Below are 18,368 nucleotides of genomic sequence, written 5' to 3'. Positions count from 1 at the left end.
TGTGAGCTAATATATTATATTCCAGTGTTTCTCAACCTTGACAACTTTAAGGTGTGTAGACTTCAACTCCCAGAATCCCCTGGCTGTCCACACATCTTAAAAATGCCAAGGGTGAGAAACACTGTTAGATTCACTCTACATAATATATATTATCTCAATATATTAATAATAATCCAATCCAATCTATATACTACTAAAACTCTCGTGTCTGTTTGTAACCTTAAACGGGGTGAAAAGGTGCATTGTAGGGCAACAATTTTTGAACCAAGGCAAAAGGGCTAACTTACAGAATGCGTCCAAAATCCAGGACCCGTGACTCCCGTGGAATTGAAATTTGGCACATTTTATAAAACATTTGATGACATAATACAGAATGTCATAAACCATTTCCTGTGGTCAATTCCTGACGTTTGACTTGGCTATACAGTTCAACATGGGCTACTTTCTCTGCCTGAATTTTTAAGAACTTTTCCCGTACATTAGAAGCTCTGCCATTGTTGAAGGCGCTGAGGAATCTGGTAAGGAAATATCTCCGAAACGATGACCCAACAGGTCCACGGGTTGTCTAGTGTAATATAATATGTTATAGCATATTCTGGATTTGTATTTATAAATGAAAGCTGCAGGGCTTAAATCCTTTTTAGTTGATTTCCTGGCTTAATCGAGTGGCACGTACCTTGATTTTTTGTTTCATTTTTTAGCTTTCACCTTAGATTATTCTGACTTAGGAATTTATTTTACACTTACTGCTGTATCAACATACATAGACACCCCCTTCACCATAGACAGCTTCTCTGGCTCAACGGTCTTCATAGCCATCAGATCACACAGACTCCACATCATCCTTGGAACTACAGTTTAAATAGCCTTAATGTTATTACTCTTGATGTTTCTATCCCTAATACTTTTCTTTCTCTTAACATTCCTTGTACGTACCTGCTTTATTAATTTTAATCCTACTAGTCTAGCCTACACATGTATACTTCTATGTCCCACATAATGTGCTTTCTGCCAGTTAATTACTGTGATAACGATTGATGATGATGACGATGACGATGTTGGTAAATCTAGGTAAGTAATAACTAGTAACTTATCTGTGTTTTCTATCTTCCAGCCCATCGCAAAGCTAATCGGGCAACTGTCTAAGGTTCAAAGTACAGCTTATCCTTCCAACTTTTCTTCAACCATTCACCCTAGGGGGGTTTAACTAGTATTAAGAGAATTTGTATTATCCTTGCTTAACAACTACAACTGAGACTGGAATTTCAGTTGTTAAGCAAAACGGTCATTAAGTGAATTGACCCAATTTTATGACATTTTTGGCAGTTGTTAAGTGAATCACGCAGTTCCCCATTGGATTTTGCTTGCCAGAGGCTGGCTGGGAAGGTCGAAAATGGTGATCATGTGACCACGGGATGCTGTGATGGTCATAAATGTGAACTGGTTGCCAAGGTCCAAATCGTGATCACCTGGCCATGGGGATGCTGTGACGGTTGTAAGTGTGAGTACTGGTTGTAAGTCAGTTTTCTCAGCACCGTTGTAAGTCCGAACTGTCACTAAATGAATGGTTGTTAAGTGAGGACTACCTGTATACCCTTTGATTAAACCATGTGTGCCTTTTATTTCCACATTATTCAGCCTCTGGAAGGTGGCATAGCAGCTTCCATAGCAGGAAACCAAATGATGATCAAGTGTCAGTCTCAAGAGACGCCATCCTGGCAGAGAAATCTGATCATAGTTCAAACCTTTCCATCATCAGGTTTTAAAAAGATTAGGAATCAGGTGCTGGGGCAGATCTTTCTGCATCCATCTGATGGCTCCAGATCTGCAGCAGTCAAGTCCAACCCCGGCCAGCTCCAGATGCCCTTGTCAGAACCTTTAGCTAAGGCAGTTCGCTATTCCAGAAGCTCTGTCCTCAGAATTAGCGTCATCAGGAAAAATAACTTTGGCTAATCCATAGTCAGAAATCTCCTTGCAGAGTGGGATACTGGGACCTTCTGCCCCAAGCAACAGAAAACAAATTTGCTCATCTTCGCAGATGAATGTTGTGCCCAGTGGTGCCTGCAAGGTTTGGCCCCAAAAATCAAGACGGGCCTTGCTTTAGTGCAAATCCTCCTACGTGTGCATTGCAACAGCACAACCACCATCTTGACTTTTGGGACCAAACCCTGCAGACACCCCTGGTTGTGTTGGACCTTGGCATTGCCCTGGGAAAGAGACTCTGCAGTTCTCTTTGTCTGACTACATTCACACAAGCTAAACTTAGTTAGTTGAACCTTGGCTCCTTCGTTTATGGCTCAGTGTGTGCTTACAGTTGGTCCTTGCTTAACGACCATTCGTTTAGCAACAGTCCAAAGTTACGACAGCCTCGGAAAAAGTGCTTTATGACCCGTACTCACACTTATGACTGTCGCAGAACGTTGCACCACCCCTGCAGTCATGTGATCGCAATTTGGGCACCTGGCAGCCAGCTCACATTTACGACCAGTTGCGGCATGCAGTCACACGATCGCCATTTGTGAACTTTTTTATTAGTTTCCGGCAAAAAAAAGGTCAATTGGGGAAGGTGGATTCACTTAAAGACTGTCGTAAAAATGGTCCTAAAATCGGGTCTGGTCATGTGGTGACTCACTTAATGACCACACTGCTTAACAACCAGTTTTCTGGTCCCTATTGTAGTCATTAAGTGAGGACTACCTGTATTTATTTATCAAATTTGTATGCTGCTGTAATCACCAACAGACTCTTGATTAAGTAACTTAGGGTTATGTAACCTGGTTAAGCAAGCCATAGACACATAAGATCTCCCTATTTCTCACTTTCACTCCTTGCAAGCAGCATTGGCACCTTTTCTTTCTCTCTTAAAAGTTGTACAAGGATGTAGTGGCCTGCGAGAATGACCTTGGGGGACAGGAGGAAGAGCCGCAACCTAGACATCATGCAGAAGGGATCCCAGCCCCCAGAAGGCAAAGGGGGGTGCAAAACATCTCAGAAGGGACCGTCCCTAGTCTTCTCGAGAGTAAAAATGAGGGGAAAAATACTTTCAGACTTGCAAGGTTCTGTTCTGTTCACAGTAAGGGTAGTGTTTGTACTCATGGTCTGTGCTTCTTGTCTGGGCTACCTCGAAGGGCTGGCAAAGGAGGAGAGAGGCAAAACTAGAGCTGCGTCCTGCATCTTGTCTTCATCCCTCTACGCTGGGAAGCCACAAAGGGGATTCAGGGGAAATGCACAGTGCTGATAAGTCCTGGGCTCCCCAGACTCTTCAGCTCATCGACCCCTTCATGAAGTTTCAGATCGTTCGTTGACCCCGAAACATTGATTACATGAAAATAATGTAATAAATACTACCATAACTAATAGTACTACGAACAACATCGGCCCTTTGGATAGTCCCATCAACCCTTGGGGGTCAATACTGACCACTTTGGAGAACTCTGCAGTAAGGAAAGGAGGAGGGAAAAACAGGGCAGGTCCACTGGTGATATTTTAAGTGATATCTATAGATCTATATACTTCCTAGCAGAAGCCAAGTTGGAGAGACCAGCTTGGCGTCTCCTTGTTCAGAGCTCAACCAAGTTCAGAGAGCACCAAGGACTTCACAGTTCAACCCTGGGCTACAGAGGTTCTCTTCTCTTGAGGCTCTCTTCGGTCTAAGTTGACACGACCCCTGTAATCTTAGCTGCCTTTTTCTGAACATGGTGCATCTATCTTATTGGACAGTATCCAAGACCTGATTGTGGCAAGGCCATCAAAAAGGTCATTTTCCTCCACCATCTCCATTAAGCCATTTCTGGAACTCCAGCCTGCAAAAGTTGCTGAAACTTTATAGGCAGGCAGGAAAACCCAGCCAGAACCAGCCCGATCCCCTCCTGTTTTACCTGGTCTTGTCAGCGGAGGATGGTTGATCCAGCTTGTGGATGGAATCCTGGGCAAATGTGCCTTGCTTACATGGGGAATTTTTAAGCCTACGAGAAGTAGGCGAAGCAAAGCCGGGCCAAGGAGTTATCTCTCTCTGCCTTGCCCAATCAGGGATTGACGCAGGGGTGGAGGTTGTGAAAACTCAGGTGGACCAACCTGAAATTTCCAGCCTACACCAATGTGCTGCAGATCTCTGGAAGTAGGTCAAAGTAGGTCCTCTTAGGAACCAGCAGGGGGAGTGAAGGCAGAAATTCTAGACCAGTGTTGCTCAACCTTGGCAACTTGAAGAGGTGTGGACTCCAACTCCCAGAATTCCCCAGCCAGCCATGCTGGCTGGGGAATTCTGGGAGTTGAAGTCCACACCTCTTCAAAGGGCCGAGGTCGAAAAACACTAGATTAAAAATACAACCTTGCATAGAATAGCAGGAGCATTCTTGGCATAAAACAGGGCTTGGTTGCATTCTGTGATGGTGGTCCAAATGTCCCAAAACAGACCAATACGGTCCTTCCCATGAGCAGGAAATACTGCACGTTTATTGGCGTAACTAAGGCTGGTGAACAAGTCTCCAATTTTTCTGATTAAAAAGACTTACTTGCAAGCCTGACTGACCTACGTTAGGATGGGCTGCAAAAATCAGTATCTGTCATGAGTAAGGATGGCGAGCAGGAAGGGGCTCCCACCCAGACTGTCAAGCGCATGCGTAGCACTGAGGAATTGGTCAGCCATTCAAAGAGACACAGATCGGGCCCGCCTTAACCCTTGGGGGTTTATATGTCTGGGTTTTCCCCACGCTTCTTGAGTTTGTTAGGATTGATGTCCTAACAACCAGGAAACAGCTGAGACAAGGAACTGGTCTCTAATGCTTTATTGCTAGTACATAACATGAATCCTAACAAACTGAAGAAGCATGGGAAAAAACCCAGACATATAAAACCCAAAGGTTAAGGCGGTCCCGATCTGTGTCTCTTTGAATGGCTGCCCAATTCCTCAGTGCTACGCATGCGCTTAACAGCCTGGATGGGAGCCCCCTGCTGGCCATCCTTACTCATGACAGTATCTCTGGGCCACTGGAGTGACAATGTCCTTTTCTTTCCTCCTACCTGTCATGAGCACTGAAGGTGAGCAGGAGGGGGCCCCTGTCCAGGGGGGAAAACGCATGCGTAGTACTGAGGAGTTAAGCAGCCATTCAAAGAGACACAGATCAGACCCACCTTAGCCTTTGGGGTTTATCTGTCTGGGTTTTCCCCACACTTCTTCAGTTTGTTAGGATTTTCTGTCTAATGTAGCAGTAATAAAGCACTAGAGACCTATTCCTTGTCTCAGCGTGGTTCCTGGCTGTTAGGACACTACCTCTGATTTCTTCAGCTTACGATTTCTCACTCTTTTTCACATGTTGCATCATGTTGCTTACTCCAGAAGGGAACTGTGTGATGTGTGTATACAGGTAGTCCTCGCTTAACAACCATTTGTTTAACAATGGCCCAAAGTTACGACAGGCCTCAGAAAAAGTGCTTTATGACCTGTATTCACACTTACGACCGTCACAAAAAGCCACACTACCTCCACAGTCACACGATCGCTATTCAGGCATTTGGCAGCCGGCTCGCATTTACGACCAGTCGCAGCATCCTGCGGTCACATGATCACATTTTGTGACCTTTTTTGCCAGTTCCTGGCAAAAAATGTCCATTGGGGAAGCTGGATTCGCTTAACAACCTGTGATACACTTAAGGACCATGGTGATTCGCTTAATGACGGTCGTAAAAATGGTTGTAAAATCAGATCCAGTCACATGGTGACTGGCTTAATGATCACACCGCTTAACAACCAGTTTTCTGGTCCCAATTTTGGCTGTTAAGTGAGGACTACCTGTATAGGTAAAGGTAAAGGTTTCCCTTGACGTAAAGTCCAGTCGTGTCCGACTCTAGGGGGCGGTGCTCATCTCTGTTTCTAAGCCTTGGAGCCGGCGTTGTCCGTAAGGACCCGTCCGTGGTCATGTGGCCGGCATGACGACACGGAACGCCGTTACCTTCCTGCCGAAGCGGTACCTATTAATCGACTCACATTGGCATGCTTTCGAACTGCTAGGTTGGCAGGAGCTGGGACTAGCAACGGGCGCTCACCCCGTCACGCGGATTCGAACTGCCGACCTCCCGATCGGCAAGCTCAGCAGCTCAGCGGTTTAACCCACAGCGCCACCGTGTATGTTAAAAAAATAAAGGCGGTGAGAAAGTATATAAAACCAAGCCAAATGAAAAGTGAGTTTTGAAAATGGAAACGTAAACAGAACTTTTAATCAGGATTCCTCCCACGTACTGGGATGGAGAACTAGACCCATTTGGAAAACTATATGAACATATCTGGATAAAAAGGAGGGGTGTGGGGAAAGGGAAACGCCGCCTTCCCTCATTTATTCTGGAAAGTTTGTGGCTTCGTTTCTCACAACGATGGGGATCTTGGCCAGCACCGTGTTGAGGCACCAGGGGAAATGGACCGTTCCCGTCAGCTCATAGCCAATCTCCATGATGTCATCAGACTTTCGGTTGCTGGTGACCGGCATCACTTTGGGTAAGCAGAGGGTGCTGCGAATCTTGGTGAACTCACAGGGCCCTCTTTCAATGTTCGACTCCAGCCGCATCATTTCTTCGCGTTGCTCCAACGTCCGCCGCTCGGCCCGGAAGTTGAAAGCCTTGTACAGGACCACCGACTGGAGGGTGAAGACCACCTTCCAGATGGACTTCCTCATCGGGTTGGTGATTTCTGTCGTGAAGACGATGTTATCACCCGGAGCATAGGTGCTTTTGCTCAGCGACATGCACAAGGTGATGGGGGCGCTCCTGACGCAACAGTTGTAAGGAAGGACCTTCTGGACTTCTACCACCAAGGGGTACTGAAATGTGGGAAGGAGAGAGCATACGTTGAAGGAGGCTTAAGAGATCTGGACAAGAATACGGTTAGAGCGGTTGAAGTAACACCTGCAGTCATCACGTGGTCTGAGTTATCGTTTGATACCTCTGAAGGGTCCAGGTTGGGAAGAAGTGACCAAGTCCTGCACGGGGGGGGGGGTTCATCCCTTGCAACTCAGCCCTAAACATCGTTCGGCGGCCTTGAGGCAACTCTCTTCTTTCCTACCTGGACCTTCCTACCTCACAGCTACGTTTGGACCAGGGTTTCTCAACCAGGGTTCCGTGGCACCCTCGGTTCCGCAAGAGGTCACTAGGGGTTCCCTGGGAGATTATGATTTATTTAAAAGATTATTTCCAATCTGGGCTGAAGGCGGTGATTGGAAAAGCCAGTGTTGCACTTGTGAGGCCTGTTGGATGTCTGCTAAAGAAGATGGTACAGTGGTACAGGAATGCTGATTTATGTTTGACAGCTTAAGGGAGTGCTGAATAGAGCATGGTGCTGAGGAAAGATAATAAGGTTGAAATGAAACAGAACCAGCAGAAACCAGTAGAAGATAATATAAGAATGCAAGCATGCGCACGTGAGGGATATCTTGTCCGAAGGTAACCGGAGAGGTAATCACAATGTTAAATTCTCCTCCCACTATGAGATAATTCCACGCCCAAAGGAGGGTTCAAAGTGGAATTTTACACCCAAAGGAGGGGAAGAATCCCTGAATGGTGATGGGTGTGGATGTAGTGTATAGTTAACATAGAGAACACAAATGTATGCATGCCTGAGAGATACCTGAAACCACTGCAGCAAAACTGATCCAACTATTGCTTTTTGCTTGTAATCACTCCTTCTTGAAAAAGTATAAAATGCTTGGCTTTTGAGAAGTTTAGGCTTCCTCTTTTGGGAGAGGAATCCCATTTCACTTGGTACCAAATAAAATGGAGAAAAGTTTTCTCGGGTCCAGAGTCTTATTGGATTGATCTCTGGGCTTATATATTTTACCACATTTTGTGGCCAACAGGGCCACTTCACATTAAAGAGGTAGGTTTCATTCTTTATTTTTAGTTTAAGAACACCGTTAATGCATCTATACAGGCCTGCCCGTGAAACGAATATAATAATTTTGTCACTCCTCGCCTATATTTGAGCCTGAATGGGCAGGGGTTCCCCAAGGCCTGGGAAATATTTCAAAGGTCCCCCCGGGGTCGAAAGGTTGAGAAAGGCTGGTTTGGAGGATATAATATAATTATATTTGTATTTTTACTGTATTTTGTAATGTAATGGCTTTATATCTTAATCCTGTTTTATTGTGAGCCGCCCAGAGTCCCCCCATAGGGGAGAGATGGGCGGTGAATAAATTTATAAAACAAACCAATAAATAAATAATGGGAAGTGAGAAAGCGAAACCAAGTATGTTCCTTAAGGCAGGGGTTTTAACCTGGGGTCCACCAAGTCCTGTTGGAGACCATGAATAGATTTCATTCAGGGGATCTGTGAACTTGGATGGGGAAAAAAATGACAACTTTATTTTCACTAGCCTCTTACTGAATTTCAGTTTCCCTGGTTACGGATTTAATGGATTAATAAAGAAGCGCATATATTTTACATATTTGTTACTTCATGATATTTTCATAATTGTGTTTGAACATAATTGGTTTCCTTTGTAATGCAGCCTAGATGTATTTCGTTTTATGCACTGAAATGCATTTGTTTGAGGGGGGGTCTGCAGGTTCAAGCAGGGGTCCTTGGCACAGAAAGGTTAAGAACAACTGCCTTAAACTTTTTGAAATGATGCACATAAACAGGGGGCAGGGCTTCTGTCATGAGGTTGTCGCCACCATCTTGACTTTTCTGACACACATTTGACCCCTGTGGATGCCCCTGCAGGACACAGATGTAATACATATATGCATAAATATAGAAGCATAAGGGATTGCAGAAGTGTCTTCAGGACATGGTCCAACAGGCTAAGCACTGACATTTTTTGCTGCATCATATGGACTCCCTTGAGAAATTGCTTTCCAGTGGATGTTTTTTTTTCCTATTTAGCCACCAAGAATGTTGTTAGGGGCTCAGGAGATGCTGTTTCAGCATTTCAGGTCCTTTCTAACCCAAAGGCTCCTACCTTATAAGGTTGTTGTGAAGAGGAACAACAGTGAGCAACGTGCAGGGAAGATGGACTCAATTAACACAGCACTCTTACTTTAAATGCTGATTTATTACTAAATATGACAGAATCATGGTGTTTTTTACAATGCAACCTTGTTTTGTGCAAATGAACATGCTTAGAGATTAAGCATTGAAGTGTTTTGTCTAACGAGCTGTCGTGTATATAACCGGTCCTCGTTAATAGCTTCTTTCTAGGCACCCAGTAGAAACGAAGTGGGAAAATTGATTAATAGCAGAGCTGTCTGTTACTGAGACAAGAGACGCCTGAGAACTATCCCTCCCACCGAGAGGAGTATCTGGTTTGTGCATCACTTGACGGAGAAGAGGAGGAATGTTGAATCTTGGTTTCGCTATAAACAGGGCTCACCTTTAATACATAGCAGTCATTGGAACTGTTTCATCATGGCTTCTTAGCATTTCTGCAATAAATCTACACATGGAAAGTTCTTATATCCTGGAGTGCCTTTTTACCTGTTTCTCTTCCAGGAGAAATCTGACAACACAGGACAAGCGAAAGTGCACCATAACACCTTAAAACACCTTAGAATGCATTTGTAACGTTTCTGCTTGCAGGAGACTTCTTGGAGGAGTGCAAACAAGCGTAGCCTTCCCTTGCCCATCTTTCATGGCACAGATCACAGTGTCACTCCCAAGCTCTACCCCTTCCTTTTGCCTGAACTGTTAGTTCTCTCCTGCCTGAACCTTTGGAAAAAGACAGCCCTCTGCTCCAATCAGTCTTTTTTGGAATTTTGGGAGGTGGCGGTAACTTTGGAGAAAAACAACACAGAACCTAAGTGGAGTGAGTGTCGGCCTGCGTAGATGTCCCCTAGAGCAGTGTTTCTCAACTGTGGCAGCTCTAAGATGTGTGGACTTCAACTCCCAGAATTCCCCAGCCACCAGGTGAAGTCCATGCATCTTTAAAGCATGCTGGCTGGGGAATTCTGGGAGTTGAAGTCCGCCCATCTTAAAGCATGCTGGCTGGGGAATTCTGGGAGTTGAAGTCCGCCCATCTTAAAGTTACCAAGGTTGAGAAACACTGCCTTAGGGACACAACAGCTTCTAGGTGAGTCAACCTGGGGAGGCTCCAGATAGGATAAGGTTGCAAGTTCCATGCTGGTGTGCGGCAGTCCCAGTATATCTGGGGCTGCCAGTTCAAGGAAGGCTGTTCTGCTTTAAAGTAGAAAATACCTCGGATTCCACCGTGTCCTGTCTGTGAAGGGAGATGCCTTGAACCAAGATATACTTCTTCTGCTTGCCAAGGATGAGCTCTCGTGTGGCACAAAGGGCTTGGAGGAAGTAGCAAATTCGCCCAACTCGGCTGGTGAAAGTAGATGGGATGCTGGGAGGTAAGACGAAGTCAAAGTCAAACGTGTGCACGCCCGGGCCCAGCCAGTTCCCTGCAAGCCAAGAGAAAAAAAAAATCCCATTTTCCCTTCTTTGCTTGTAGAAAGCAGGGAGCCAAAGAAATTCATTAGGTTTATTTGCAGACCACTTCGAAGGAGCACCTTTCCACTCCGAAAGATCCCCTGAGGTGACTTGAAGTGTTCCAGCAAAGCAGGAATGCCACGTTCCGCAGTGTTAAGCACAAGAAAGAAAAACAAGGCTTTTAAAACGGCAGAGGGTGAAATAAGAGAGACTTGTTAAAACAATACCTTCTCCATAGGTGGGGTCCTAAATTCCTGACCAGAATTAGGGGAATTAGGAGAAATGAACTGCAGTATATCTGGAGGGCACCTTGTTGGGGAAGGCAGAGCTAAGATAATACAGTAATTCCAGACTTTGGCAGAAGAAGAGAGTAAATACTTTAATAAGCTGCAGGTTTTCAATCAAGTCTCCCACAAATTGACACGGCCATGTAGGTTTTTTTCAATATGGAAACGCTTTGCCATCAAGTCCTTTACTTCCCAGTCTAGCCTAGAGCCCAGACATTTCCTAGTGGTCTCCCATCCATTCCTGTGGGAGCAGCCTTGATCCTGCTTAGCTTCCAAGTCTAAGTCTGAATAAATGGGTGCAGCTGCAGAGAAAGCCACATGTCAGGCAAGTTTATATAGCAGGAAATATATAATTATTATAATACTTCCTTAGGCTCCAAAACAACAGGAAATATTCTAATAATTAAGATAAGAGACGTTACGGCTTATTTCCCATGAGACTGGGTGTGGAGAAGCATTAGATCCCAGTGGGAGAGGAGCCAGGGCCTTCCCTGCCTGCGTGGGTGCACAAAGGCAGGGGATAAATGGAAACACTTTCTGAAGTCTTACATAACGCGGTTTCATGTCAGTCGTTTTTGGTAATTCCAGGGCCACTGTGGTGTAGTGGTGTTGGACTAGGACTAGGAGACCCAAGTTCTAGTCTTCAGACCCCGCCAGAGAGGGAGAATTTGTTACAGTCCTTCTCTCCCAACCAAGAGCAGGTGGAGAAGGAGCTGGACTAGGAGTGCGAAGACCTGGGTTCTAGTCCCTCTTCAGTTGCAGAGGCTCCCTGGGGGTCTTTGGTTCAGTCTCTCTTTCAGCCAAAAAAGCCAGCGTGGCCTTGTGGTTAAGGTGGGGGGGGGGTGTCAAAAAAGTCAAGAAAGCAGCTGTGACCTCACGGCCAGAGTTCAACTCCAGCTGTCTGCAACTCTTTGAAATTGGCCATGCGTTTGAAGAGCAAAAACTTTACTGTTTCGTAAGAACTTAGCCCTTCAGCAAAGGATCGTTACCTTGTCGTGGTGCTGGAGCTTGAGCACCTCAATCACGCCATGAGCTAAACCGTGAAGGGCCGCCCAAGTTGGGAAGGTCATGACAGAGAGGTCAGACTAAATGCGATCCCTGGGGAAGGTAAGGGCAACCCACCCCAGTATTCTTGCCGTGAAAACTAAATGGATCAGTGCAACCAGAGATATGTCGGTATACCATCGGAAGATGAGACCCCCAGGTCGGAAGATGGTCAAAATGCTACTGGGGAGGAACCGAGGATGAGCTCAACTAGCCCCAGACGTGATGACGCAGCTAGCTCAAAGCCGAAAGGACGGCTAGTGGCCGACGGTGCTGGTGGTGAACGGCGAATCCGATGTTCTAAGGATCAACACACCATTGGAACCTGGAAGGTAAGATCTATGAGCCAGGGCAAATTGGATGTGGTTATTGGTGAGATGTCAAGATTAAAGATAGACATTCTGGGCGTCAGTGAACTGGAATGGACTGGAATGGGCCACTTCACATCAGATGACCACCAGATCTACTACTGTGGGCAAGAGGACCACAGAAGAAATGGAGTAGCCTTCATAATTAATAGTCAAGTGGCTAAAGCAGTGCTTGGATACAACCCAAAAAACGACAGAATGATCTCAGTTCGCATTCAGGGCAAGCCATCTAACATCACAGTGATCCAAATATACGCCCCAACCACAAATGCTGAAGAAGCTGAAGTAGAGCAGTTCTATGAGGATCTGCAGCACCTACTGGACAACATGCCTAAAAGAGACGTTAGTTTCATCACGGGAGACTGGAATGCTAAGGTGGGCAGTCAAAAGACACCTGGAATTACAGGTAAGCATGGCCTGGGAGAACAAAATGAAGGAGGACATAGGCTGATAGGATTTTGCCAAGACAACTCACTCTGCATAACAAACACTCTCTTCCAACAACCTAAGAGACGGCTTTATACATGGACTTCGCCAGATGGACAAAAACCGAAATCAGATTGACTACATCCTTTGCAGCCAAAGGTGGCGGACATCTGTACAGTCGGTAAAAACAAGACCTGGAGCTGACTGTAGTTCAGATCACGAACTTCTTCTTGCACAATTTAGGATCAGACTCAAGAGATTAGGGAAGACCCACAGATCAGCTAGATATGAGCTCACTAATATTCCTAAGGAATATGCAGTGGAGGTGAAGAATAGATTTAAGGGACTGGACTTAGTAGATAGGGTCCCAGAAGAACTATGGACAGAAGTTCGCAACATTGTTCAGGAGGCGGCAACAAAATACCTCCCAAAGAAAGAGAAAACCAAGAAGGCAAAGTGGCTGTCTGCTGAGACACTAGAAGTAGCCCAAGAAAGAAGGAAAGCAAAAGGCAACAGCGATAGGGAGAGATATGCCCAATTAAATGCAAAATTCCAGAGGTTAGCCAGAAGAGATAAGGAATTATTTTTAAACAAGCAATGCGTGGAAGTGGAAGAAGACAATAGAATAGGAAGGACAAGAGACCTCTTCCAGAAAATTAGAAACATTGGAGGTAAATTCCAGGCAAAAATGGGTATGATCAAAAACAAAGATGGCAAGGACCTAACAGAAGAAGAAGAGATCAAGAAAAGGTGGCAAGAATATACAGAAGACCTGTATAGGAAGGATAACAATATCGGGGATAGCTTTGACGGTGTGGTCAGTGAGCTAGAGCCAGACATCCTGAAGAGTGAGGTTGAATGGGCCTTAAGAAGCATTGCTAATAACAAGGCAGCAGGAGACGACGGCATCCCAGCTGAACTGTTCAAAATCTTGCGAGATGATGCGGTCAAGGTAATGCATGCTATATGCCAGCAAATTTGGAAAACACAAGAATGGCCATCAGATTGGAAAAAATCAACTTATATCCCCATACCAAAAAAGGGAAACACTAAAGAATGTTCAAACTATCGAACAGTGGCACTCATTTCACATGTCAGTAAGGTAATGCTCAAGATCCTGCAAGGTAGACTTCAGCAATTCATGGAGTGAGAATTGCCAGATGTACAAGCTGGGTTTAGAAAAGGCAGAGGAACCAGGGACCAAATTGCCAATATCCGCTGGATAATGGAAAAAGCCAGGGAGTTTCAGAAAAACATCTATTTCTGTTTTATTGACTATTCTAAAGCCTTTGACTGTGTGGACCATAACAAATTGTGGCAAGTTCTTAGTGGTATGGGGATACCAAGTCATCTTGTCTGCCTCCTGAAGAATCTGTATAACGACCAAGTAGCAACAGTAAGAACAGACCACGGAACAACGGACTGGTTTAAGATTGGGAAAGGAGTACAGCAGGGCTGTATACTCTCACCCTACCTATTCAACTTGTACGCAGAACACATCATGCGACACGCCGGACTTGAGGAATCCAAGGCTGGGGTTAAAATCTCTGGAAGAAACATTAACAATCTCAGATATGCAGATGATACCACTTTGATGGCTGAAAGTGAAGAGGAACTGAGGAGCCTTATGATGAAGGTGAACGAAGAAAGTGCAAAAGCTGGCTTGCAGCTCAACCTCAAAAAAACCAAGATTATGGCAACCAGCTTGATTGATAACTGGCAAATAGAGGGAGAAAATGTAGAAGCAGTGAAAGACTTTGTATTTCTAGGTGCGAAGATTACTGCAGATGCTGACTGCAGTCAGGAAATCAGAAGACGCTTAATCCTTGGGAGAAGAGCAATGACCAATCTCGATAAAATAGTTAAGAGCAGAGACATCACACTGACAACAAAGGCCGCATAGTTAAAGCAATGGTGTTCCCCGTAGTAACATATGGCTGCGAGAGCTGGACCATAAGGAAGGCTGAGAGAAGGAAGATCGATGCTTTTGAACTGTGGTGTTGGAGGAAAATCCTGAGAGTGCCTTGGACTGCCAGAAGATCAAACCAGTCCATCCTCCAGGAAATTAAGCCAGACTGCTCACTTGAGGGAATGATATTAAAGACAAAACTGAAATACTTTGGCCACACAATGAGAAGACAGGACACCCTGGAGAAGATGCTGATGCTGGGGAGAGTGGAGGGCGAAAGGAAGAGGGGCCGACCAAGGGCAAGGTGGACGGATGATATTCTAGAGGGGACGGACTCGTCCCTGGGGGCGCTGGGGGTGTTGACGACCGACAGGAAGCTCTGGCGTGGGCTGGTCCATGAAGCCACGAAGAGTCGGAAGCGACTAAATGAATAAACAATGAAAAAGAACTTAGCCACAGCTTTTAAACTCTGTTTCCTGGCTTGACATGATATGTGGACCCAACCAATAAGTCACAGTAAGCAAATCATGGCCTGGGATAAACCATGAGGCTTAAACCGTGCCTGAACAACTCAGTCTCTGCTCTCAACATTAGTTAGCAAGTGATGGGGGAAACAAAGATTCCAAAGTGATACTGCCTCTCCCAATCTGAGAGGAATGGACTTCAACTCCCAGAATTCCCTGGCCAAGAGGGCCATTGCTGAGAATCCTGAGAGGTGGAGTCCACAAAGCTGGAGGGTGTAAGGCTAACCAATCTGCCTTGCAGAGCTCCAGTTAGCCAATAGATGGGGACAAAGAGATGCTCAAACTCTCTGTTGCTATCTCAGGTTATCTGCATGTTTGCACTTGAGATCTGGGAGCCCTGGTGGGGAATGCTGTGATTGGTTAAAAACTTTATCCATCTGCCCCCATGAAGGCCCCATGCCAGCCCCCTTTCTGCTTAACTGCCTGGTGGTAATCCCAGCTAAGCAGCCTCACGTTCAATCTTGAAGGTCTTCAACTTGTGGACGTAGTCCGCCTTGTTTACGCAGGTAGCTGGCTGGATATAGTCTTTCTCCATGTTGGCTTCTTCTGTCCACTCCAGGTAGCCTCTTCCAATCAGTTCAACCTTCAGCAGAGGGTCCACCAGCGTGCTGTGAAGGCTGAGAATCAGCTGCCCTTCCACGGTGGAGCCGGCCACGTACGCCTCCTTTGGTATCACCAACTCAATGGACTTCACCACCGACATGGGTGGGCACCACGCTCAGGAACTGGTTTGCCCTAGGGTGCCCTCAAGCCCTGAAGGGTTTCTCTTGAAGAGGATGGGGCTTGAATGCAGCAGCTTTGTGACATCACCCCTGATGCAGGGGAAATGGCTACTGGATAGGCAGGGGACAGCCTGGGAGGCAGGGAAATCCCTAAAAATTCTTGAAGATGGTCTCTTCCAGGCAGGCCACCTTAGGCTTTGGCCTCTGGCCAGTGGTGGACCAAGCATCACGGTTCTGGAATGCTGTCCTGGTGGAGATCCGTCCCCGGAACCTTCCAGCACCTTGGTGTGCCTCCTCTCTTGGGAAGCGGATTCACTTTTGACTATAGCTGACCATGGTTGCTTGTGAAAAGCTAAGGAGGAACAAACTTGGTGAGGCCTTGGAGAAGAGACCACTCAGAAGCTCCAGACTGGGAAGTCCAAACAAGACCCAGCTGGAGTGTTTTAGACTGACTCTTGCCAGTAACTGCAGCGAGATTATGGTATGCGCAAAGGTGGAAAGATTCGGCATTACCCACCATGACGAAGATGACGGAATTTGCTGAGATGGCTGAACGGACTTCTTTGACCAGGGAAAAGACAATATCCACGTTTACTGCTGACTGGAAACCCCTTATGGGCTTTTTGCGTGAAGCAGAAAAAAATGAACTTATGGTTTTGATGATTCGACAGGATAGATTATAGAAAGAAGAGAGATGCGCTGTAGCCACAGAATAAGAGGTAAATTTATAATTGTACTTATAACTGCGGTAAAGGGGATCAAAAGCTACTTCTTGGTATCTTTTTTCTTTTCTATTTCTCTTTTACTTTTTCTTCCTTTCTTGCACTTTTAGCGTTCTCTTCCATCTTTTTTCTTTTCTTTTTCTTACTTTATATTAGTTTGTACTGATTTTTCTTTAAAAATACTTAATAAAAATTACCTCTCTTTCTGTATAAAGATTTACATCGGCACAGGTAATTAACACACCATTATAATAGCACTGGTTACGCTTTTATTATAGAGACACTTTGTCATGCTAGTAGTTTATTTCATCCATTTGATTTTACTTTCGTGTTGCATATTTTCAAATTTTGCTGGTCACGGACCAAATAAACCGTATTTCAAGACCTGGGAGAAGGCCTTGGTGAACCACTTGCGTCACACATCAAGAAAAGGAAACTGTTCTCAGCTTCAGGAAGTCTTCAGCTTTAATTCCACCTGCAGCTCAAAACTAGACCACATTTCTTTGTTTGCAGGGGAAAGCGATTTTATTTATTGTTTCCCCATATTTATAGTCCAACCCAGTTCCAAAGGACTCTGGTAACTGTAACCACGTCAAGCAAAAAATAAAACACAGTAACACCTAAATTCAAATCAGTATCAAACCCAAACATTAGCCCCTCATAAAAAGGCATGGATTAAAAAAAATAATTTAATGTGTTTGTATGTCTGTAGGCTTCAGATCCTTGCTTGTTCAGAAAACAGCCTTCCCTGGTTAGTGAATTAACCCCCATTTTCTGTATTCAGACAATACCCCTAACTCAACAGGCTGGGTTCCTGCCACTGATAAACCCAACTAGAGATTTTTTTTAACACTAACCCAACTTAGCATAGTGTGCAAATGCAAGATTCTTACCTGACCTGGCTGAGCGTAATGTCTGGATATAGCCAGGGTTTTATGGGTTAAAGGCCAGGGGTCTGGTTCCCAAATTACACTAAATTGTAATAATTCCAGCAACGGTCAAACTTTTTTCAGCCTGGCATCCCCAGGTATGTGAGATGACAAATTCCGTAATTCCCAGCAAGGCCAATGTGGATTATGGGACCTCGAGTCCAAGATACGTGGGAAGAGCTGGCCCAACCTTAAGTTAATTTTTTAAATTCTATGTAGGCAGGGTCGAAGACGATGCACGGGGAGATGCTTGGCGGATTTAAGTTATATGGACTGTAATTTAACTCACAGCGGAGACAATTAGTTATTCGTGACTAATACGCTCTCCCTTACAGGCAGCTCTCAAAATGTGCGGGAACAAGGGTGCCCCTGAGCACACACACAGAGCTGACACCCGAGGAAACGAGCAGGGTCTTTTCAAGAACGGCAGCTAGAAACACGAGCCGGGCTCCCGAAAGGGTTTGAGCGGAACCGCACGACAGGTCCCCCGAAAATAAATTGAAATACAGCCCGCGGACCGCCGCGCCTGCGCAGTCAGACTTCCAGGGGCGAAGTGGGAGGGGGAGCGGAACGGTACGCGGGAAGCCACGCCCCTTCTCTCGGATTCCCGCCACCGCCGGCCAATCACGAGGCTCCGAGCGGCGCACGGCGATTTTCCCCGCCAAACTCCAAAGCCGAGAGTTGTAAAAAAAAAAAGAGAGAGCGAGAAAAGCAGTTTTTGGCGCTTCGGGAGAGCCGCCCGGTCTTTTCCAGCGTCGTTATCAATGACCAGCTTCCTTCCTGCTCAAAAAGTCTCCTTCGCCCGCCGAGATTTGCACCGATAAGCTTTGCAACGGACTGATTGCGGTTTTTCTTTCATTTTTTAACATTTTATTTCATTTCGCTTTTTTAAAAAAAAAAAAAAAAAGGCGCCAATCTTTGGATCGGCCGGACGGTCTGCGAAGCCGAGGGAGTAGGATCCGTTTTGCACAGTGAGTATCCTTTGAATGTCCTCCGTGCAGAAGCGACCGCATATAATGCTTG

General features: G+C 45.6%; 1 protein-coding gene across 1 annotated transcript; it reads right to left on the bottom strand.

Moving 5' to 3' along the window:
- Nucleotides 1-6,329: 6,329 nt before the first annotated feature.
- ARRDC5 (arrestin domain containing 5) lies at nucleotides 6,330-15,675 on the bottom strand. Its single transcript, XM_063289371.1, has 3 exons — nucleotides 15,426-15,675; nucleotides 10,178-10,386; nucleotides 6,330-6,809 (listed from the first exon to the last, which is right to left on the bottom strand). Exons 1-3 carry the CDS (start codon nucleotides 15,673-15,675, stop codon nucleotides 6,330-6,332), a joined length of 939 nt encoding a protein of 312 aa, XP_063145441.1.
- Between the last annotated feature and the right edge of the window lie 2,693 nt (nucleotides 15,676-18,368).

Source organism: Candoia aspera, chromosome 1 (assembly GCF_035149785.1).
Source record: "Candoia aspera isolate rCanAsp1 chromosome 1, rCanAsp1.hap2, whole genome shotgun sequence".
Classification (NCBI taxonomy): domain Eukaryota; kingdom Metazoa; phylum Chordata; class Lepidosauria; order Squamata; family Boidae; genus Candoia; species Candoia aspera.
This window is presented reverse-complemented; position numbering and strand designations above follow the sequence as displayed.